This window comes from Trachemys scripta, chromosome 1, assembly GCF_013100865.1.
Source record: "Trachemys scripta elegans isolate TJP31775 chromosome 1, CAS_Tse_1.0, whole genome shotgun sequence".
Classification (NCBI taxonomy): Eukaryota; Metazoa; Chordata; order Testudines; family Emydidae; genus Trachemys; species Trachemys scripta.
This window is the reverse complement of record NC_048298.1, coordinates 27,237,114-27,261,963: the sequence shown is the minus strand read 5'-3', so window position 1 is coordinate 27,261,963 and position 24,850 is coordinate 27,237,114. Positions and strand designations below refer to the sequence as shown.

At 38.1% G+C, this 24,850-nt stretch overlaps 2 protein-coding genes across 2 annotated transcripts in view; one reads left to right on the top strand and one right to left on the bottom strand.

Moving 5' to 3' along the window:
- COG5 (component of oligomeric golgi complex 5) overlaps positions 1-24,850 on the top strand; it is a 296,023-nt gene that overhangs the window by 44,174 nt on the left and 226,999 nt on the right. The window lies entirely within an intron of this gene.
- GPR22 (G protein-coupled receptor 22) lies at positions 4,398-10,562 on the bottom strand. Its single transcript, XM_034766678.1, has 3 exons — positions 10,161-10,562; positions 8,062-9,104; positions 4,398-5,998 (listed from the first exon to the last, which is right to left on the bottom strand). Exon 3 carries the CDS (start codon positions 5,972-5,974, stop codon positions 4,673-4,675), a length of 1,302 nt encoding a protein of 433 aa, XP_034622569.1. The 5' UTR covers positions 5,975-5,998; positions 8,062-9,104; positions 10,161-10,562; the 3' UTR covers positions 4,398-4,672.

The window sequence follows — 24,850 nt, the reverse complement described above, 5'->3', positions numbered from 1 at the left end:
AGATTGTCACAACTGTCACCAGCCTGGAGGGCTGGAAAGCTCACTGGGGGTCCAAAACAGGCATCTGATAGCCGGCGGACTGACAGCATAAACCATCTAGAACTAAGAGCAGTCAAGCTGTTGCTACACGTTCTGATTCAGTCAGACAATATGACCATGGTTGCTTATGTGAACAACCAAGAGGAAAAAGAAGCCCAACGCTGTACAGCTAAGTGATGGAAATCATGCACTGGATGGATAGTACATTCTCATATATCCCTCAAGGTAGCTCCTACTGATCTTGCTCCAATTGATCAAGATGAATAACTGAGTGTTGCCTGCATCAGGAAGGCTTTTAAGTTAATCATCCGGTTATTTGGCTTTCCCTCAACCAATCTATTCATGAATCACTTGAACGTGGAGAGACCACAGTACTTCAGCAGGGAGGTGGACCCCAAATCCAAGGGGACAGATGCACTATCGCACTGATGTCCTCAGGGCCTCCTCTGTGTGTTTACAATCTTCCTATCATTAGGGAAGGTAGTCCAGAAAATAAAATGAACAGGTGACGATAATATTGGTAACCCCACATTGGCCAAGGAGAGCCTGGGTTTTGGACCTAATTGAGCTGAAATAGGACCTCCAGTACTGCTCCCAAAGAGACAGGACATCCTCTTACATGGTCCTCTTCTTCATCTGGATCGGAACCATCTGCATTTAACAGCCTGGCTGTTGAAAGGGAAGTGCTAGTGTTGTTGGGTCTGGCCTCCAAAGTCATCAGAATGCATTCTAGAAGAGTATTGACCTTGAATGCATACTCCTCTATCTGGACCAAATTCTGTGCTGGTGCCAGGAACATGAAGCAAATAGCCAGAATTCCTTGATTTCTGCGATCTTGAAATTTCTCCAAGAAGGCTTGGATAGAGGTCCCCAGCCTAGCACCATTGCACGTCAAGTGTCCGCCCTTTGTAGCATGATAGTCACAGGATCCATGGGTTCTTTGGCAGAATACCCCTCTCCCTTCCCCCCCCACATAGCCTGATTCCTTAAAGCAGTCTGATTAGTCAAACCAGCAATCAGGCCTCTCTTTCCCAAGTGGGACTGCCATTTGTACTGAGAGCCCTGATGAACCACCTCTTTGAACCATTCACATCAGTGTCTTGCTTTCTGATTGCCATCACATCTGCCAGGTGAGTTTTGGAGCTGTCAGTGCTTCCTATGCAGGAGCTTTTCTGTGTGTTTCATTAGGACAAGGTGGTGCTCAGAACTCCAGAATTGTATATCCCAGAGGTGAACTCTTTCCTCCATGCTTCCCCAGAGGTCGGTCTCCCTTTTTTCTGTCCCAGGCCACCAAGGAGAAGTGGCATGCTTTAGATTCAAATGTACAAAGTCTACTCGGAGATCGGGTGCCCTGTTCGTATCCTTCCTCCGGAAATGCCAAGGACCCAGAGCTTCCAAGTCATCCATTACTAGGTGAATTAGACTATGTATTGAAGAAGCATACAAGACATTGAGGATTCTGGTTCCTTAAGGGATCAGGGCACACTCAACGTGATCCCTGGTGACTTCATGGGCAGAAAGAACTAGTGCATCCATAGTGGAAACATGTAAGGCAACCACCTGGTCAAGCACTACAAGGTAGATTTCCTGTTCTCTGCAGAGGCGTCTTATTGCAGGAAGTTAGTGCAGGCCGTGATTGGGACATGGTTTTTGCCCTTTGAACAAATGTTATAAATGAGAAGGGATACTGTTTCCCTTTTCTTCCCACCTTCTCTATAACCTTCCCTACATCTGTTCATTGCTCTCTACTTCCCAGAACTTCAAGAACTGTGGAAGATGCTGGACTGTAGAATGGAAATTTTTTTACTGATAATTCCTTTTATGCATCTTCCACAGTTCTACCCACCCTAACTAGCTCAAAAGGTCAGATGCTGAGTGAGATTTTTACTTTGTCCCTTTTTTTTTTTCCTGTTGTGGTCCACTAAACTTAGTTGGTCAGTTACCTCTGAAGTATTTGTTACTAATATTGTTATACAAGTTTTTACAATTTTGAAATAACTCATCTGGCCACAAGTGGAAGCAGAGGGGGCATGGCCAGTGGGTGGCACCAAAATGCTAATCTACCTCCATGAGTTGCAAGAATGCCCAGAGCAGCCCAGACATCAAGAATTGTGGGAGATGCTGCTAGAAAAAGGGAAATTATCGGCAAGACATTTTCCGGTTCATTGACGCTGTCTTTATGATGAATGAGCTCTAAAGTATTTGAGCTTTAAAAAAAGAGAGTGCACTCTGAAAGTGTCAATAACCCTTTGTACGTTTGAAAGTGAAAACTTTTCTTACAACTGTTTTAATTCCGCCATATGTCCGTGGGGTATTACAGGCTTATTTACATATTCAGATGATTGCAAGTTTTTAAAATACACATTACGTCTTTATTTAAAAATATCGTATTTGAGTGTAAAAAACCATGTTGTGATATTAACATTTTAATAGTGTCCCGTTCCCTCCCTTTCATATATTTGAGCGTACAAGATAGCTAGATGTAGCAGGAGTGGAAAGATGTAATCTGCAAAAAAAAGGAACATTGTGACTTTAAAATGATAGTTTTCTTCCAGAAAATGAAAAAGAGACATTTTAAAATATTCGTACAACTTTTTGTGTCTCTCTATAGGTGTACATAAAATCTGAGCTATTGTATTTGGTTTTGGATAAGAAGTAGATTTTTACTTAGCATTCTAGGTGACAGGTAAGTAATGAGTTTGGATGAAACTTGGCCTCTAAGTGGGTGCAGCCCAGTACAGTGAGTGGTAATGTGCTGGCTTTTATACCAAAGCTGCTCGAATATTATTCAAACAAATGTGAAAAGTTTATGTAAAGAACCTCCCTAGAGAAAGTTCTATCTGTTGTAAGTGGTTGATCTTTAAGGAGTAAGAGGATGGATTTCTAACAGTCTCCATGCTGGTTCTTGGGCTGAGTGCATCAGGACTTTGCTAAAAGAAGTTAAGCTCTCTCAACGCAAGTATAGGATATGAATTAGAGAGAAAATAGCCTTGGATTTCTTTAAAGCGAGATTTTTAGTGATTTTTATATTACTCTGTACATCTGAATACATCCAGGTTCATGTTAGTTTTAGGTAAAAGAAAATACGCAATATTGCAAGAGAGAAAATCTCATGTTGAGGGGATATTCTGCTTTTTATGCATGGAACTTGCATTAACACTAATTATTAGGAGTTATTCTTATGTTAATGGGAGCAATTCATACAGTTACAGATGATTATACTACAATAAAAGTAAAATAGATTTTTCTTTTCCTTAATACATTTGAAGTTAACTGCTGGAACATTATCAAATCAAGGGGATGCATGTGGGCGCTATTCCTTCCAAATTTCTGGCTTCAGAGCTTGGATAGCAAATAGCCTTCAACTATACCAATCTGATTAGCATGATACCTAACTTTTGCATTTGGTGCCAGATATGATGAAATCTTCTATCAGTTTCTTGGTTCTTAAATGTGGATTTTAGTTGAAGAGATGATTGAAGATGACGGAGAAAAGGGAGGGAGAAGAAATGGAACTGTACAAGTGCATAATGACAGTAAAAGTAGATCCAGGAATATTACCACAGCTGTCTTAGATAGATGTGTGGCAAGATGACTGTGTGATCAGGACTAGATAGTGCTGGATGCTAGAGACAGGATACTAGAAAACTTAGGGAGGAGAAAAGTATGCTATCCTGCTTAATTGAGACATTTGACTGTATATGTAGCGACTCCCCTGGAGATCCTCACATTTTGGAGGGCCAGCTAATAAATCACATCAATCTTTAATGCTAACAGACTAACAAATTCTGTATAAACTGTTTTTGATTTATTTATTTATTGGGCAACCTTGGAACATAGGATTTTCCCCATTTCACTGCATTTTACTTCCAGGGCCCTGAATTAATCTTCTTTCAGTGGAAGAAGAGGTGGGAATGGGATTATTCAAAGATGTGTAGATTATTGTATGGAAACAAAGAAAAACAATTTTTGTATACATAAGAACTTTTTTGCATTAAAAATTATTCTTCCATTTCTGGACTAACTTCAACTTTAAAATATTGCCTCCACTGCCAAAATGTAATAGTTTTAGTCCTTGTTAATTGAGGGATGTGCTTCAGTTGTGCACACTGAGCCATTACAGGCTAGATGAATAGGTCATCTGAACGTGGAGTCAAAATCTCCAGATTTCACAAAGCTGCAGATTATTTCTGAAGAACAGAGGCCACAGATAAGAATTAAAATATTATATCGTGCAAGTTGTTAATCTCGCATGTTGTTGGAAAATGAAGTATTTCTGGAGTGGAAGGCTTATTTAAAAATATTTTTATATTTACAGAGAATCAGGCATACAAATGTTTGTTTTTAAAAGTGTACACTGCTTTAAGGCTATTTATTTTTTAGAAAATATGACTTACATTAATATCTTTTTGACAAATATACACGATATTACGCTAACAAACTGCCATGCAACATGTATATTAAGTAATGAAGAAATTGAATATACAAGGCCTAATCTATATAATATATATATATATATATAGAAAATTTACAGTCTAGCCAATATTTAAAAAGTTTCCCTTATTTGGCAGTATTTTCTACAGTTTGTTCATATATTTCCTCTTGGATGATTTGGTGAATACTTTACTGAAAACTAGTCAGTGACAACCTGAGGTACTAAACATTTCTGCCTTACTTCATTGTCTTCAAAAGTAATCTGTTTGTTCCTTTTAGGTTCTATCCATGAGTTATGTATTACAGCATTATTCGGCATGGGATCTGCTTCCACTATTGAAACGACTCGTTTTTTCATTTTACTTTTCAGGACCTTCTGAAATTTTTGCCTAGTGAATGCATAAAGTAGAGGGTGAAATATAGTTGTTCCGTATGCCATAACTAGAAAACATAATCTCAGCTTTACCAAAAGGTCACTTGGGCCCAGACATAAAATTGTAGTGTTTAAAACAGAAATGGGTGTCCAACAGAGAAGAAATGTTGAAATAATCAACAGGGACATTCTGAAGACTCTCTTTTGTCTTTCCCGTCGTTCACGATGTCGTTTTACAGCTCGCCGTAGGGCAATTATTACTGAAACTGAAGTCCTTACGCCAAAGACTACATTTCTCCCGCCACTGCTTTGTGACACATCAGTAGTCTCGTGTTGTGTGGTCAAAGAAATAGTCTTTTTCTTTCTGGCTTTTTTCTTTTGCCCTGTTGTAAATCTTGTGCCTATTCGAATATTAAGAGCCTGGAGTATTTTGGTATATGTAATTAGCATTACTATAACGGTGAAGAAAAATATTGGAATTTGTACTAGGAGATGGTAGTACATTCCCAGTTCAGTGTGGTATTCATTTACACTGACACACAAAAGAGTTTTATTTTCCCAAGTACTTGCACTTTGAAGACTGAAAAAATTGACTTCAATGAAGGGAATCAGGAAGGAGAAAAGAGAGACAATCCATATTGATGTCATTAACATCACAGCCCTTCCCAATGTCAGAATTCGATTTGCAGGTTTTACAGAGATATCATATCGGTCCAAAGTGATAGCAAAAACGTTGATTGCGGTCGCAACACTTGCAAAAGAAACACAAGCCTCATGGAAGCAGCAAATTAGAGCACTGTTACTCTCCAGTGAAAGCAGAAGAATAACTATAGTTAGAGGAATACATCCCACACAAATTATTACATCAAGTACATGAAGGTTCATTGTAATAATGTTACTGACAGAATTGATTAAGTTGGATTTCATGCAGTAAAGTACCAACACGGTGAGGTTGCTGCCAAGTCCCAACACAATTTCTAACATCAGAAATCCAGTGAGAGAAACTTGAAAGCTTAATGGATATGACAGTGCTCGGTACATATTGGTGTTGATGTCATCAATGGCATCTCGAACTGTAATGTTAGATTCAGACTGCATGTTGACTTCCGGAATGGGAGAGAAGCACATTCTTTTGTTGCAGTTGTTTTTGTCCTAAAAGATGAGAGAAAATAGTTATATATTTGATTCTGACATGTTTAAAATCATTTTAGATAAATACAGAAAAAACAAGTATTTCATTCTATCAAAATCTAATCATTTATATATTTATATCTGTGCATGATTTGGGCTAAGAAATCTGAGGATCTAGAACAACATCAACTTTTAAAACAAAACATGATTGTAAAAAAAAAAGAAAAAAAAAAACCCCCAAAAAACTTGTTAAAAGCCTTTGTTTACAGAAACAAGGCCTTGTTTATGATGTGTCCTTTGTGAGAGCCACGTGTGGTAGAACAAGCTATACTAGTACATTGCGTTTTATCATGTCTAGGGCCATTTTAAAAGAATGTCCGTATGTATTTAAAACTTAGTACGTAAAGTAATGTTAAAAAACCTTTTTAGGAAAAATGAGGTCAGAAAAATGAAGGGGAGTCGCTTGTAAACCATTGAAATATCACTTAATAGATCTTCCCTTCCATAGGTTTGTTTACCTCCTTCTTTTGAAAACTTTTTTTGTAAAAATGCGATTGACAGAAGATTTGCAATTCTAGAGTTCATTGAAATTTTATAAAACTTTAAAATGTTTATACATTAAATTTTCTTTCAGAATTTTGTGTGCACATATATTATATATGTGTGCCTGTGTGCATATGTATATTTATATGTGCATGTATATTTTCATATTATAAGTCACTGTATATATAACTTCAACTGTAAAATTACATTTAAACTATTCATCTGTAATGAAGTAGATTTTCAAAGCATCGCATTTCCATATGCTGATTTAAATATTTACTTCAGGAAATATAAATACTTTTACTATTAGCCACATTGGGGAAATACTATCCCTTTGATTTATGGACTTGTGTGTATCAGGAGTATTTAGTAACATATTTATATTTGTAATCTAATTAGATGATGGAATTAAGGAGACAGACACAACAGGATTGTTTGTATTATGTTTGTTTTTTACATCATGAAATGAAAGTTTATCTCTGCTTTGAGGCAATAAGGCTCAGTGATGTAGCATTAATCACTGCTGTGTGATTTTTTTTTTTTTTTTTTTTTTTTATGTTATGGCCGCACCTTCTGTGGCTTACAAATGGTAATAAATTGAAATTTAGTATCTGCTTAAGAGGCCTGCCATTGTACCATTTGTGTTCTTAACAGAGTATAAAACTAGCCATGTCTTTATAACAAAATTAATAAATAAAATAAAATAAGGAAGGAAGGATTTTTTTTTTCTTTTGGTGAGGTGGTCCTTGGAATTTTGAGCACTTTTGAGCACTAAAATTAAAATGAAAATATATTTGGTATAAGGATTAATTTAAATGGAGACCACGTTCTTCTCTAAATACAGTAAATGGAAGGCATTAGGGAGAATAAAAATGAGTTGCTTTTTTAATGCAAGTATGAATTATGCACACTCTTGATGTAATATGCAAATACATTTACCTACACTTCTGAGAAGCCACAATAGTGCAGTACTGTTAATTGCAAACTTTTTATCATGAAGGTTCTTTGTATGCATCAAGAGCTACTTTACATGCCTTTTTAAAAACAAAAAATTTGAATGAGCCTCAGGTGTGCAATGAAACAAGAAATATTTCAAAAGCTTTGTTCAACTTTCACTTTATGCAACCTCAAGAAAGTTTGTAAATAGCTTCAGGACAGTACTATTTCCTCTGTGTATGTGGTCTTATTAGCTATGGACATATTACGGAAACGATTCCAAATGCGTTACTTGATAAATTGAATTATCTTGAACTGGTAAAAGCCAGAAGAAGATTAGAGTCACTTCTGCTAAAACAAGCAATGATCTTAACTGTAAGAATAAGCTAACTGAAAGCTTGTGAAAATGGAAAATTTTAAATGTGCCAGATTTTACTAACAAACAGATTAAGCATCAGGTCTTTGTCACATCAGATAGATTTGCAGTTAAATAAAAGCAGAAATGTCAAGATAGGAAGATAATTAACAAAATACATTTCAAGAACAGTGCTCTGTTCCCTTGTAAATGTCAAACAGAGGTTGGGTGCATGCAGCTTCTGACCTACCTGTTTTCTGTTGCCTCAAGGGCCTTTCAGCTCACTGTAGCAGCTTGTCATAAATTGATACATGGTGTCACTGACAGAATTTTGACATGCATTTCACCTGGCAGCTGAGTTGTAGCTGTGCTCTATTTCATCCCTTGCAGAATGTTTTTCCTTTTTTTTTTTTTTTGGTTCCAACACTTCAGGAGCACAATTTTGTGATTGAACAAAAGGACTTAATTTCCTGAAATATTTCTAGAGACCAGTGCATATTGTTTGTTCTGCTTTCTAAAGCCACCAATAAAAACAAAACTTCTTTTAAGTGACATTAAATTCCCCCTTTGCATCTCATGGCAGCATATTTTTATTTTCCAGGATAAATGAAAATAAAAACAGAGACATCCAGTTTCTGGCTTCAAAAATATATTTAGGCATCCTTTAGTTACAATTGCACATTTGGTTTTATAATACTTCTCATTACTTTAGAGTGATGGCTTTGTCACATAAGTTGTTTTACATTGTAAAATCCAGTTCATGTGCTTTGATGGAAACTATGGACTGCTTAATTTGGTTTATTTTCATTAAAGGAGAATACATAAAAGGTCATAAAATTAAGAGAAAAAATATCCATTAGTCATTATGACAAAGAAGTGACTTAATATGTAGTGTAGAAAAAGCTTGATTAAAGCCTTGTTTAGCTTGCTGATGAAGTATGCACATTCTCCTTTGTTTCTTCTTGAATCAGTAGTTTCCGTAAATCTGGTTTTAAATTATAAATCCCTTTTTAAGAAATGCTCACCATTTTGTTTTAGGAATAAACCATTATATTAATCTTCTTTTCATGAAAATATGAGCAGATGTGCTAATCTTCTATGTATATTGTTGAAGTGTTAAACACTTACGTAGAAATAGAACCTGTTCCATGGTTTTATTCTAATTCCTTTATTTCTTAAGAGTTTATATTATAAGTACATCCTGTAGCTTGTAGATCAGACAGCTAGAAAGATGCCCAGTCAATTGCATTCTTCATATTGTCAGTAGTAAAACTGAATTAGATGCGGCATGCCCTTGTGAGAAAAAGGGGGGAAAAAAAAAAAGGTTAAAAATAGGGCTGCTTCTAATAATTTTTCAGTAAAGTTATTCAGGAATATATTTATAAGGTATCATTTGATTAAAATTATGCAGTATGTGTAAATTAAAATGGATCTCTAAAATTGATTCCTATAGAAGATATATAAAATCAGTGAGCATATTTTCACTATTTCCTAATAAAATCTTTCCCTCTTTTTCATCTTATTAAAATTAAATATGTTGGATGGATTGCATATTTTGCAAATATTAAATGTGGAGTTAAAAGCCAAGAGTAAAAATTACTGGGCAAAAAGATAGTATTTACTAATGCAGCTAGAAAATATGATTTTTACAGGTCTTGTGAGCAACTAGCTTACACGTACTATGTGTCCTCTTGTCTTCATATGACTAATTTAACTGACCCTTAGTTGCTTCATGGGGAATACATTTGTTTAATTTGCACATGGCCTTGAATTTCCTTGCTTTGAATATATAAAATATAAAATATTGTGCAAATAAATTTTTACAAGTACATTTCCATTGGGTGGAGTATGTAGATTATTTAAATGTTTTTAGGGTAACACAAAAGGTAGTTGCAAAAACTAACATTCCCCCCCCCCCCCCCCCATGAATAAGTCAGAGATTAGTCACGTAACTCAACCTTCAAAAAGCAATAAGTATACCAGAAAATGCAGACAGTCTATGGTCTTTCAAGGAGTACTTGAATACATTCACAACATATGTGACTCAATATTTGGAAATGGTGTTGAGAAGAGTCTTCTGACTGCATTAAGGATTTTTAGCAGTACTGTTATAGCTTAAGATGCACTGTTTTACGTTATATGAACAAAACAGTTCTAAATATTCCACAATGTATCCTTAGAAAATAACATTTTAACAATTGTACTTTTTTAATGAAAAATATTAGTATTGTCAAGCAAGAAATACAAGATAAAAGCTCAATTTAAGTTGAACCTGATATCTTTTTTTCCTTCAGATATGTTTGTTAAACACTGCTGTTGCTGAATATCATAATAAGGAATATATCTTACCTCCACTAAGGATTTGATCAGTTCTCGATGCAGATGAAGCAGTTCCAATTTTGAGGGATTCATTTTGTTCACTTGTTAGCAGAGTACAGGGGAAAGAGGGTCATAAGCATCTCTTCAAAAAATGACCTTAATGAAAATTTGTGCCTGTGTTGTGCCATTGTTTCAGCATACTGCTAATGTATACAACATGTAGTGCTGCTTTAGAGGCTGCTGCAGTCTCCCACTCGTCCTATTGTAGAATCAATAAGCATCTGAAAATACATAATGAAAGTAATTTAACATACTGAAGGCTTCTTGTCTCCAGAGACAACATTTAGATTCAGCTTTTCTAAAAAGGAACAGCAATACTTCTCAGAGGAAAGCTTACTATGGACAGCTTTTGCAGAATGACAGCCTACCTTGTCGCTTTTCTTCACTGCAGAGAGATGCAGTGCATTCACTAATTTTGATTGGTCAGTGATGTTTGGCTTAAACTGTGCTTCATATATATGGGAGTGATTTTTTTTCTGTTTTATTTAAGGATTCTTTTGTAAAAAGGCTAAATTTACAAATGAATTGTGCATAATTCTGGAATATGTTAGGCATATATGTTTTATTTTTACCATTTCTCTCTACTTTTGTTGATTGTACGATGTGTACCACATGACAAAACACTGGTGGAAAATTAGATGAAATGTATACTACTTTAAAAGCCTCTAGCAAATTGTTTGAGTATGTCTTGTTATATATCCTGTCTCTGAGGTTCTTTGTTCTAAGACTACCTCTGATACAAAACTGCTGCATCTTTTCTGTGAACCATACTCAACCAGTATGTTTATATGCAGGTCAGCATTTAGATCTTTATATCTTAATAAATTATATTCAGGATAAGTAGACACCACATAAATATAATGATAATCTGAATTAGAATGCTCATAGAATGTTCATATTGTTTATTATGAGGGGGTAAAAACCCAATTTAGTTCATAATCTAAAAAGTGATTTTTCCAGATCCTATTACCATGTTCAGTACATGCACAGTTATGCAGTTTGACAACATAAATTAAATTTAAGGAAATACTAACCTGTTTAAAAATGTTTGACTAATTTTTGTAAATGCACCATATGTTTTATCAGTGTATATTTTGTTTCTTGCATTCCATACTCTTTCTACCTCTGTTCCTGAGCCCTTGACCTTCTGGAATTTTGTTTTATGTAGTCTTCACTTTTTAAATATTTAGATTTATAATTTATTTTGCTGTTCTATTCTGTTAGTATAAACAATGTTGCTAACATCCATACAATGAGGAGGAGAATAACCTAGTTCCTTGTCTTCATAAATTAGGACTAATGCTAAAATTAATTTAGGATGTGAATTAAAGCTATGCGGCCCAAAATAATATTCAGTGGATATTGTCTTGTGATAACAGAGATAATTTAGGCATTTTTTACTCTAAAATGATGTATTGCTATTAATGTTCCACATCAAAATGTTTTTGAATGATTCTGAATGTCTATAGATGTAATTCTTGAAAAAGTTGAAAAATTATCAAATGTTAAAATATAGCTATTGCATATCAGCTTTATCTGTTTAGCAGTTTTAATTGTATTTATTTTTGTAAAATTGCCGTACCCTTGTTGTGTACATATATAAAAATACAGTTGTGTAATTCAGATGTTTGCATTTAATTTTGTTTCAGATTAGCATCAGTGGTATTTATTTATTTTGATATAATGTAGGCTGATGATGCAACTTCCTAATTTTCAAGTGGTCACATCTGTGGCACTTTAGGTAACTTGAACTCTTCCACTTTTTTCTCTGGGCAAGATCATTCAGAAAATACTGAGGTGGACAAAGATTACAGTGGGACCCAGAGATTCTGCACAGAATCTTCTGTGACTTTGCCCCAGCTCCTTCTGACTTCTCTGGGCCGTGTTGACCATGAGAGTCTGATCACAAGTTCCGTCAGCATTGTTCTTGAACAGTTGCATATGACAGAACAAATTCTTGGAGTAGGTGAATTACATACAAAATACGTGCAAGAGATGTACTTGCTTCACTTACAGAAGAGTTCAGGGTGTGTTGGGGACCTGTTGTTGAGTTCAATAGATGAATTCCCATAGATACTCCAATTTCAGCTCTCTTCCAGGAGAGGCTGGATAAAGATGTAAGATGTTGAGGGGATGGAGGCGTTTTAGCTGTAGGAATAGAGAGAGAGAGGAAAAAAAAGATGGATTTTAGTTGTTATGGAGACAAAAACATCAGGATTTTGATGTAGCCTGGATGTGTGAGGCAAGGGAGGAGGAGGAGGAGGAGGAGTCAAACATGATCTCCAGGTTATGGGCCTGAGTGACAGAGGATGGTGGTGGTGGTGACAAAGCATTGGTGTAGTAGAGAGGGGTTGGGAGGGAAGATAAGGAGTTCAGCTTTGATCACATTAAGCTTAAATTAGGGTGTTGATTAATCGCAGTTAACTCACATGATTAACTCAAAATTATTAATTATTTAAAAAATTAATCGTGATTAATCGTAGTGTTATTTGCACTGTTAAACAATGAATACCAATTGAAATGTATTAAATATTTTTGGATTTTTTTCTGCATTTTCAAATATATTGATTTCTAATACAACACAATACAAAGTGGACACTGCTCACTTTATATTATTTTTATTACAAATATTTGCACTGTAAAGATGATAAAAGAAATAGTATTTTTCAATTCACTATATACTGGTATTGTAGTGCAAACTCTTTATCGTGAAAGTGCAACTTACAAATGTCTATTTTTTGTTACATAACTGCACCCAAAAACAAAACAATGCAAAACTTTAGAATCTACAAGTACACTCCGTCCTACTACTTGTTCAGCCAGTCACTAAGACAGACAAGTTTGTTTACATTTATGGGAGATAATGCTGCCCACTTCTTATTTAAAATGTTATCTGAAAGTGAGAACAGGCATTCACATGGGACTTTTGTAGCAGGCATTGCAAGGTATTCTAAACATTCATATGCTCTTTCATGCTTCGGCCACCATTCCAGAGGACATGCTTCCATGCTGATGGCGCTCGTTAAAAAAATGTGTTAATTAAATTTGTGACTGAACTCCTTGGGGGAGAATTGTATGTCTCTGCTCTGTTTTACCTGTATTCTGCCATATATCTCGTGTTATAGTATTCTTTGATGATGACTCAGCACATGTTATTCGTTTTAAGAACACTTTCACTGCAGATTTGACAAAATGCAAAGAAGGTACCAATATTAGATTTCTAAAAATAGCTACAGCACTCGACTCAAGGTTTAAGAATCTGAAGAGTCTTCCAAAATTTGAGAGGAATGAGGTGTGGCGCATGCTTTCAAAAGCCTTAACGAGCAACACTCCTATGCGGAAACTACAGTACCCAAACCACCAAAAAAGAAAATCAACCTTCTGCTTGTGGCACCTTACTCAGAGGATGAAAATGAACATGCATTGGTTTCCAATGCTTTGGATTGTTATCAAGCAGAACCTGTTATCAGCATGGACACGTCTTCTGGAATGATGGTTGAAGTATGAAGGGACATATGAATCTTTAGCACATCTGGCATGTAAATATCTTGTGATGCCAGCTACAAAAGTGCCATGAAAACACCTGTTCTCACTTTCAGGTGACATTTTGAACAAGACGCAGGCAGCATTATTTCCTGCAAATGTAAACAAACTTGTTTGTCTGAGTGATTGGCTGAACAAGAAATAGGACTGAGTGGACTTATAGGCTCTAAAGTTTTACATTGTTTTAATTTTGAATGCAGTTTTTTTTGTACATAATTCTACATTTGTAAGTTCAATTTTCATGATAAAAAGATTGCAGTATAGTACTTGAAAAATACTATTGTTTTTTACAGTGCAAATATTTGTAATCAGAAATGAATATAAAGTGAGAGCTGTACACTTTGTATTCTGTGTTGTAACTAAAATCAATGTATTTTAAAATGTAGAAAACATCAAAAAATATGTAAATAGTATTCTATTATTTAACAGTGTGATTAATTGCGATTCATTTTTTTAATTGCTTGACAGTCCTAACTTAAATTTGCTGTAGAGAGATCTACAGAGAAGTGGTATTGTAAGGAGAGAGGTCAGGTGTGCATGGATGGAGAGATTTACAAGCTATTAATTTAGAAATGGTAGTTGAAATAGTGTGAGTGAATGATACCACCCCCAAAAACGTGTAGAGCAGAAAAAGGATGGGGTCAAAGAAAAAAACGCCCTGTGGGGAATAAGAACATCCCAATTTACTTTCTCTACTAGTCATTATTATAGATGGAGTTGGCAGTGCTGGATATAGATAAGGTTGACTAACATTTTCCATTATAAGAGCCTGTTTTTAGTTGCTTATAGCTTTGCCAAAGGATAAGTCGGGCTAAATTTCCTATTCTGGATGTCTACCATAGGCATAATTTTTTTGGAAAAATTTTCACCTAAAATGGCTCAGCCATTTGTAGGAATGAGATTAGAGAAAAATAAATTGATTTGTCATCTTAAAAAAAAAATCTTTAAACTGTTTCACCAAGTTCTAATACCTCCCTGCTGGGGAAAAAGGGCTTGACATTTGGCACTGTTTGGGGAGGAGAGAGTGGCTGTGCTGGTGTCAGGGGTGCTATTTTTGTTCTCTGCATGAAAATTCATCTAAATTGGGCAAAGTTATGTGAAAGAAAATTCTTTACATGTGGTCAGTAAATGATTGTCAATGTTGATAGTTAAATTCTCTGAAGATGCCATTTGCACTGATCATGCTCCATCCTGGGGTGCAGAGACTTTTTTCCTGCAGTTGCTCCTCCTGGCTGCTAGAGACTGCTGTGATGCTGGCACTAGAATTGAGAATGCAAAGACTGTTTCTCTTGTGCTCTGTTACAATCCTTCCTTCCTCTTGTCCTGGAGCCCAGGTAGTATGGAGAAGGAGGTGGAGATAACCTGACTTGTATATGAAGGGAGTGAGAAGGAGGGTTGTATTGCAGAGGCTGGGGAGGAGTGAAGGGGTGAGGATGGGGTGGGGGGAAACATAAGTCAGCGGGAGGGAAGATGTTGGATGGTATATAGGAGAAGAGCTAGGAGAAAGGGCAGGACTCAGGTATGTGGGGGTGCAAAGTGGAAGGGAGACCAGGAGCTAGGGTGGGGTGGAGAGGAATTAGAGGTATGAAGAGAGAGATACAGGGGGCAAAGGAGCAGCAAGGTCTGTAATTATTATAGCACACTCCTTTCCAAAACCTGGAACTGAACCCAAGAGTCTTGAGTCTCTACATTCCTCGGCTGTAAATAAATATCTGTGAAAACCAGCGGCAAAATGTATGCCTCCTTCCCTCTTAGTTGTTGGTTCATAGAGAGGATGACAGTCTACTGCTGCTACTAGTTATTCCATTATCTCAAGTGGTAGTGTCTGAGCTGTTGATCTAGTAGTCCAAACTCTGCTGATGACCCAGGCTGGTTCCACAAGAGAGAATTTCTGGGTCTGGGTTTCTTTCTTTCTTTTTTTTTTTTTTCTTTTAAATTAGAAAATTACATAAAAAAATACATTCAAAGAGCATTAGTGTTGTAAAATCAAGCATTCATAATCCTAGGCTTGACAAGCTTGTCAATTGTCTGCCTATTTGACCACGGCAAAATATTGTCAGATAGTGAAAGAAGAATGCCCTGACGTAGCGGTAGCCCACTTCTTGGATTGGATCATGGTGCCATTCTTTCAATTTTTTTAGAACATCATTTTACTTTTTTCTAAGTTAAAATAACTCAATTAAGTAACTTGGCTTTTGTAATTAAGCATAAGTATCTGTCTAAGGCTAAGCCTGTTGGAAACAATGAAGTCTTACTCTTTTTTGTTACTGTCGTTACTGTTCTGATAAATTAGTGCTTTAAAGTATCTGACCATTTTTGTTGATTTTGACAGTATTTGACTGGCCAGTTGATCTGGGGCAGTGGAACCAGGGAGTGGGCAGGGGGGGCTAGTGCCACCACAATGTATATATTATGTGGGCTGATCTATTTTCATCCCAACAATATATCCTCTGTACCTGGGGAGGGTGTGAGATAAGGCAGTCTTCCTTCTCTAGCCCTGCCCCCTCAGAGCCGGGGAAGCAGTGACTGAGCAGAGCTGTGTCATTTTGGGCACTGGGGGCAGAAGGAGATTGTTTCCTCTCAAGGGCAGGAGCCGCTGCCAATTGTGTAAAAGCAGCAACAAAGCAGGGAGCCAGATGCATGGCTGTTCTGGGTGCCCAGCATGGGGATGCTTTTCTGCTGTAACTGTCCTGGCCATTCCACTTTCTCAGCCTGATGTATGTCTCCAAGGTCAAGGGGAGACCCTACCCAGAGCCCTGGGCACTGCCTGAGCTTCCCCTGCACGCTGGGCTCCTTGCTGCATACCCCCAGTCGCAAATGGTAGCCCCTGCCCCTCCTCCTCCATTCAAAGTGAGTTTCCATCGCCCCTGAATTAACCAATTAGTTTTGGACTGTCTCCTGTCTGTCAAATAGACATCTTCAGAAACTTCTCCATTTTATGGAAGTACTTACATGCCTCCAATCACTTCCATTGTGTAAAACTGAGGTTTTTTACTACTCAGGACGTCCATATTCCATCCTGGAAGAGACTACCTTTCAGAAATGGGTAAATCCCTATAAACATTAATGATGGGTTTTTGCTATATAAATGCAAGTGATTATTGGGATGTATTTTTACGATTTTTACAGATTTCATAGAAAATGTTAAATTGACTGTGTCACAGGGTGTCTGGCCCTTTAAGAGGGAGCTGGGGCCAGAACTCCTGGACTGATCACCTGAGTGATTAAAAGAAAGGCACCTGGGTTTCGTAATGGTCTTGAGAGCCTTCTAGGAGAGGGAAAATGGCCAGGGTCAGGAGCATTGGGGGAGTGCTGCTGGAGCCAGCCCATGACCAGCTGGCTGAGCTGGGGCTGAGCTTGTGAGAGACGAAGTCTGGTATGCCTTCAGAAAGGAGCAGCCTGAAAGTTTAGAGATTACAGACCCAGAATAGGGAGCCAAGGTAACCCTGTGACTCTAAAGGGGGATGAGTGAAGCAGCAAGAGAGTGTGAGATTTGGTGTTTAATTGGGACAGTTGAAGACAGGCCTCAGAAATAAGGTGACCAGACAGCAAGTGTGAAAAATCAGGAATGGGGGGGGGGGGGGAATAGGAGCTTATATAAGAAAAAGACCCAAAAATTGGGACTGTCCCTATAAAATTGGGACATCTGGTCACCCTGCCCAGAAAGGAGAAGCTGTGCCTGGTGGGAGACTGGAAAGAGATACTATGTTTTGAAGCAGCCAGACCCAGGACATGTGCACCCAGCAAGAGGCAGGGTAGAGAAAGATTGTCTTTAAGTTATTGTAGGTTAATAAGCTAGTCCCAAAGAAGGGGTGCTATTGTATGACTCAGGCCTTGATTGTGTATTGAGGAACTCTGGGGAAATGGGAAACTGGGGCAGGAGCTGCAGAAATGCCTGAGACTAGTAGCGGGTGCTGCGACATGGGCACGTGTGCTCACAAACTGTTTCTTTTAAAAAACACAAAATGACCATGAAATGTGATATTTTATTTTTTCCACTGTTATTTTTTAACTTTGAGCACTTTGGCTGGTATTGAGAGCTTTCCATTCTCTCGTCAAGGACTCTACAGTACTGACTTGACAACTCTACTTTAGTTATTGTGAATTCTAATTATTGTGAAAGCGCTTGGCGCTCTGGAAGGTTGCATGTAACTGTTAGGAATCTAGATAAAAATACAGCTGCTGTTGCTCAACCTCAGCTTCCAGGTGTGTGCGTGTGTGTGGGAATTGCTCCCTTCTAATACTATATGGGGAAGACAGTATTCTGTAGCCTTTCATGTTTAGCTGTACTGCTGAATGATAGGTTTCAGAGTGGTAGCCATGTTAGTCTGTATCAGCAAAAACAATGAGGAGTCCTTGTGGAACCGTAGAGACTAACAAATAGTTAGTTTGTTAGTCTCTAAGGTGCCACAAGGACTCCTTGTTGTTTTTGCTGAATGATAGAGTATAAAACAGAGCATTTGCATGTGTGTTGGCTGTAGAATGAGCTCAACTGAGCAAAAACTTCACGACATTTGAAAGTCTAGGATGTTTGTTTTACAGTGATTTCATTTAAGCATTTTGTGTGTTTGAACAAGATTTGTGCAAGTTTCTCAATGCTTGGAAATTTCTAAAGTAAATCTTCCACAGACTACAAAGCAAGTGCAAATTCTTTGTTTAGCAATGTACTGGAATATTTCAAGCACCTTAACGTGTTTTGGGTATGATGACCATTAAAATAATTTAGGTACTTACATTGTGATACTTGCTATTTTGCAATAAGAAAAACAACACTCTTCCTAGTCCCCTACATAAACTAAAATCAGCTTTAATAATTATTATTAGAGACCCCACCAAACAAGTGGTTGCAAGAGGAATTGCCAACATTTAAAAAATATATATATATTTTTTTCAAGTAGGGAACTGTACTTAGGTGTATCTGACTCAGTCCTGAATGGGAAGCTGCCTCCTCCAGTTTTCTGCTTAGTATAAGCATAAATGATCATATATACCAAGGTAGTCAATTATTTTTTGTCAAGGGACAAATTTCTTGGTAGAGTCAAGGTCCAGACTCTAGAGAAAATAATAATAAAAAACAACAATGATGATGATAGTAAGTAAATAAAAAGATTTTGGGGTCCGTTCAAAGGCATCTGGCGGTCCAGATTTGGCCTGCAGTCCATGTGTTAACTGCTCCGGTTATACACCTTCTAATAGCTCTAGCAGCAAAGATTCCTTTAGCCATTTTCAGAAGCCACAAGAGACTTGTGGTCTTTAATTACCACATCTGCCCCAGATTACCCCAGATTGTGATGCACTTTACTTGCATGAGGAGTGTGTTACTTTCCAGGTAGTCTCATTGACTTCAGTGAGCTGACTTGTGGTGTAAAGTACTACTCAACATAAGTAAGGGTATCACAATCTGGTGCAGTGATAACCAAGTCCTATTGGCCTCTTTTTCTCTGTCGTTTCTTTATATGATTTGCTTTGGAGTATGTGTAAAGTTTATCCAGGAGACATGCTGATTTCAAATAAAAGTTCAGTGATCAGCCATGGTAACTAAGAATGTTTCTACATATATCTGTCAATGACAAATGCATCCTATACCTTTCTTCAGGCAACAAAATAAAATTTATTGATGGCAAAGATTTTTTTCTGTGAATGATAATTAGAAGTAATTAAAACTGTCAGACCGGCCCAGATTTAAATTCTAATCTAGGAGCTCATTCATCTCTATTTGTTAGCGGTGATAATTTTACATTGTATTCTCAGAACCGAAACAGAAGCATCTTTATACCCAGTACTGTATATAGAGTACGATCTCCTCATATGATTTAATATTTCATTTTAAAATGTTCAGTATTCTCAGTAAATTGTCTTCTCCCCCCACCACCATAGTATTATCTTTGGAGTGATGATGCTGTTGCTCAAGCAGATTATGATGCCTGAGCTGTTTATACAGGTGCCATAAACAGACACGTGAGGAATTGAATGAGTAATAAAATCTTATGATAAACGCATAAAAGCAAGGAAATTGATCTAAGGTATTGCAGTGTCTCAACTTCAGCCTTTATTCTAGTCTATCAGAACAATCTGTAGCCTAGACTGATGTATGTGCTGTAGTACAACAACATACTTAAGTTTAGACTATACTAAGCTTTATTATATATCATACAGTTTTAATGTAGTGCTATGCATATTTAAGCTGGGCTATTTGTATGTTAAAATATCTCAAACAATTTTCTTAAAAATATTCTAAGTTAAAGGGAAATATGCTACCTTCTATGTTGACTTGTATCTGTGTGAAAAACACCATACACACCTATAGATTTGTAGACAATGAGAGCATATGAAGTACCAGAATCAACTGTTTCCTCCCTACTTCCTTTCACCCACTGGTCCCATACCTTGCTTAGGATTTAGAGATCAGTAACTAATATTTAATACACACATTGACTATTCTCCCTTCTGGAGTTGGGAGGTGTTTCATTGAGTATGAATTTCTCATTGCACAGAATTACTTCCCTACAATTGTTCAATCTCCAAAAAGTAGTTTCCAGAGATTTTTACTCAGGGAGATCAGTGTTGAGGGATGTTTGTGGCCAAATCCCACTTTCACGGGAAGTCATGGCAAAATTCCCATTGCCTTCAATTAGGGTAGCATTTGAATGGGTGAAAGATTTAATCATAAAGGAAAAGTAACCCTCAAGGCATCCAACCCCTCCCCCCACATTAAAATAAAATAAAATAGGTGGTAGGCGAAGAGAGCTATTTTCTGCTTTACAAGTGCACTTAGAGTCCATTCACGTAGACCCTACGTTTATATACTGTAACTTGTGTGTGTGTGTGTGTGTGCGATTTTTAAATGGACTGCTTTCAGCATTCTTTTTGTTTGCAGTTTTCAAGTATTAAAACTTGTGCATGCAGTTGATTGTCATTTGTGTGCAAATGTTAGTACTTAAATAACTTTGCATGTGTTCTTTTCATGTGACAAAGGACACCGCATTTTCAAAAGCGGGTCAGGATGTCTTGATGAAAAGTGCTCTGGAAAATTGGGATGCCTTCCCTGTATGGCTTCTCTAAAGTAATCATACTTATAACTACAGTAGAGTATTCCAGTCACCCATTTAAAGAAAGCCAAGCTAAGAAACCACATACATACATCTGGCTTCAGGATAACTATGCATATGTTCACAACAGGCCAACTTTGTCCTCCAGTTTTCATGTTGTATGCTTTCAGGAGAGATTGTAGCTTGTATACTTATTCTGCAATAGCACTGATATCGTCTTTGAAATGGCCCATACTAAGAGGCAACTGTATATAAGAAGAATTAAATTCCCCTTTACTAAAACTAATATATTTGATCTATATGTGGAAGGAATGGGAGGAAAGGAGTTTTTGCCCTTATGGTTACTATTTTAGAACTTTATGTGGATGGGCTGGAAGTAGTCTCCAGTAAAGACGCATTTAATGTGAAATAGCCTTCAAGCTATCTTGTAAAAATTTTGTTTGCTGTAGACACCTAATGTATAATACGTTTATTGTCGGAAACTGGTTTGGTTGGCAATGTGAAAAAAATGCCAGCAGCCTAACTGTATTGAAATGGTTGTAGAATTCGTGAACATAATCCCTTCTCTTCCATAATCAAAGTATTATCATAATTAGAAATATATCTTGACTACTATAGGATACTGTAACAGGGTATTTCCTGGTGGTCTTTAAGTGTATCTATATCTAAGAACTCGATGGGTTTAGGGACTAGCAATATTTTTCAGAATAACATATATACACTTAAGAAATGTGATAACAATAAGGCTGGGCTAATGTAAGCTCCTTAGTATAGTTAATACAAATCTAGAGTCCAGTTTTAATGATCTTGAAAATTTAAAGTAAAGCAGCTGTTACAGTATATTTGGTGGGAGGAATAAAAGTTGGTGTTATCATAGAAATCAGATAAATGTTATATTTCAGGTCCAGAATAATCAAATTTTTCATTTGTGTGGAATATAGAATAATTTACTCATAGAAATATAGGTCTGGGAGGGACTTTGAGAGGTTATCTAGTCCAGCCCCCAGCACTGATGCAAGACCAAGAATACCTAGACCATTCCTGACAGGTATTTGTCTAACCAGTTATTAAAAATCTCTGATGATAGACATTCCACACTCTCCCTTGGTAAGCTATTCTAGTACTTATTTTCTAACTGTAAGGATAGTTATTTCCTAATTTCTAACGTAAATCTCCGTTGGTGCAGATTAAGCCCATTATTACTTATCCTACCTTCAGTCGACATGGAGCACAATTAATCACCATTCTCTTTATAACAGCCCTTAACATATTTTAAGACTAATATTAGGTCCTCCCTCAGTCATCTTTTCTCAAGACTAAACATGCCCAGTTTTTTAACCTTTCCACAGAGGTCAGGTTTTCTAAATTTTTTTCCATTATTGTTGTCCTCTGGACTCTCTCCAGTTAGCCCACATCTTTCCCTAAAGTGTGGTTCCCAGAACTGGCCAGAGTGCTCAAGCTGTGAGGCCTCTAGTGCCAAGTAGAATGGGACAATGTCTTACAAATGACACTCCTGTTATTACACCCCAGAATATTAGCCTTTTTTGCAGCTGCATCACACTGTTGACTCATATTCAGTTTCTGTTCCATCATAACCCCCAGATTCTTTTCAGCAATACTACTGCCTACCCAGTTAGTCTCTACAGTAACTCCTCAGTTAAAGTTGTTTCGTTGTTACATTGCTGATTAATTAGGGAACATGCTCATTTAAAGTTGTGCAATGCTCCACTCTTACATTGTTTGGCTGCCTGCTTTCTCCACAGCTGGCAGCCTCCCTACGCCACCCCCCCCCCAGCGCCTCCCGCCTGCTGGCAGACCTTGTGGATCAGCGCCTTCCTCCTCCTTCCCTCTCCTCCTGCCCATGACAATCAGCTGGCTTGCAGCGTTTTGGAGGCAGGAGGGAAGGGGAAGGAGCGAGGACTTGGCGTGCAGGCTCCCCCTCCCTCCCCTGCCTCCCAAACGCGGCAAGCCAGCTGATTGCCCCAGGCAAGAAGGAGGGCGAGGACTCAGCGTACCTCCCACCTCCCTCCCCTGCCTCCTGAACGTGCCAATCAGCTGGCTTGCGGCGCTCGGGGGGGGAGGGGAGGAGCCAGGACGCAGTGTGCAAAGTAAAAGGGGAGGAGGTGGGGGGGAAGAAGAGGTGGGTCAAGGGTGGGGGCTTGGGGGAAGGGGTGGAGTGGGAGGGCTGAGGGTTGAGCCCCCCGCCCCTAGTGCTTGCAGAGAATAGGAAGCTGCCCTGGAACCTAACCCCCTCCCATTTACATTAATTCTTATGGGGAAATTGGATTCGCTTAACATCATTTCACTTAAAGTCGCATTTTTCAGGAGCATAACTACAACGTTAAGTGAGGAGTTACTGTATTTGTATCTTTGTTTTCCTTCTTAAATTTAGTAGTTGGTGCGTGTCATTATTGAAGTACATCTTTTTGATTTCAGACGAATTCTCCAATTTGTCAAGGTCGTTTTGAACTCTAATCCTGTCCTCCAAAGTGCTTGCAACCCCTCCCAGCTTAGTGTCAGATGCAGATTTTATAAGCATACTCTCCACTCCCTTACCGAAGTCATGAATGAAAATATTGAATAGTATCAGACCCAGTACCGACCACTGCGGGCCCCCTCCAGATACGCCCTCTTAGTTTGACAGTGAACCATTGATAATTGTTTGAATATGGTCTTTCAGCCAGTTCTACAGCTACCTAATCTACTTTATAGTAACTTAATCTAAACCACATTTCCCTAGTTTGTTCATAAGAATGCCATGTGAGACTGTCAAAAGCCTTACTAAAATCAGGATATAGCATATCTACCGCTCTCCCCTCCCATCCTCTCGGAGCTTACAAATTGATTGTTTAATAATTTGTTCCAGTATCTTTCCAGGTATTGACGTTAGCCTCACTGGTCTATAATTTCCCAAGCCCTCTTTTTTTCCCCCCTTTTAAAAGAAAGGTATAGTTCTCTGGGACCTGACCCATTACTAATTCTTCCTTTCTTTCCTTCACATTGGTAATACTATACTCTAGATTCAGAAATTTTGTCCTTGCCTATCTGGAACATTAAGAGATGGTATGGATTTACTCTCTGAATTAAGTAATCTGTCTACTTATTTGGCCTCCACCATAATATCTGAGCACCTTACAAAGGGTACGTCTACAGTACGAAATTATTCTATTTGAATTTTCGGAAGCGATTTTATACATTCGGTCTTATGTATCCCCACTAAAGCGCGTGAATTCGGCAGAGTGCGTCCACAGTACCGAGGCTAGCATCAAATGTCGGAGCGGTGCACTGTGGGTAGCTATCCCACAGTTCCCGCAGTCCCTGCTGCCCATTGGAATTCTGGGTTAAGCTCCCAGTGCATGATGGGGCAAAAACATTCTCCCAGGTGTTTCTGGGTGTGTGTTGTCAGTCGCTCCTCCCTCTGTGAAAGCTATGGCAGACAATTGTTTTGCGCCTTTTTGGCATGCAGACGCAATACTGCTTTCAGCAGACAGTGCAGTATGGCGCACCGCTTCTCTCCTGGTACTATGAATCCACCTCTCATTTCCTCTCGTCTTTCTATGTAATCTCTATAAGTATCTACTCTTTCTCTTCCTCATCGATCGCTTTTGCTGCCAACTCTGCTCGGCCATCGTGAACCAAGCAGCACAGCTTCCGTCGCCAACTCTGCTTTCCCGCTCTTCTCACGCTACCGAGCTTCTCCATGTTGTCTGTCCTGGGCTCCCGCCTCCGTGAAAACTACAGAAGACAATCATTTCCCACCTTTTTTTGGCTATCGTGAACCAAACAGCATCTATTCCACTGCCACTCTGCTCTCCTACGTTTTGTGCCCCTTTTCCAGGATTACCTGTGCATGCGCCATAGCGCGGCAAGCATGGAGCCCACTCAGATTTCCGCTGCAGTTTTGACCATTGTAAATACCTCGCGCATTATCCAGCCGTATGTGCAGTACCTGCAAAACCGGGCGAGGAAGTGACGACAGCTCGATTATTATACTGATGAGGACATGGACACAGATGTTCCTAGAAGCACGGCATGTGGCGATTGGGAGATCATGGTGGCGCTGGGCCA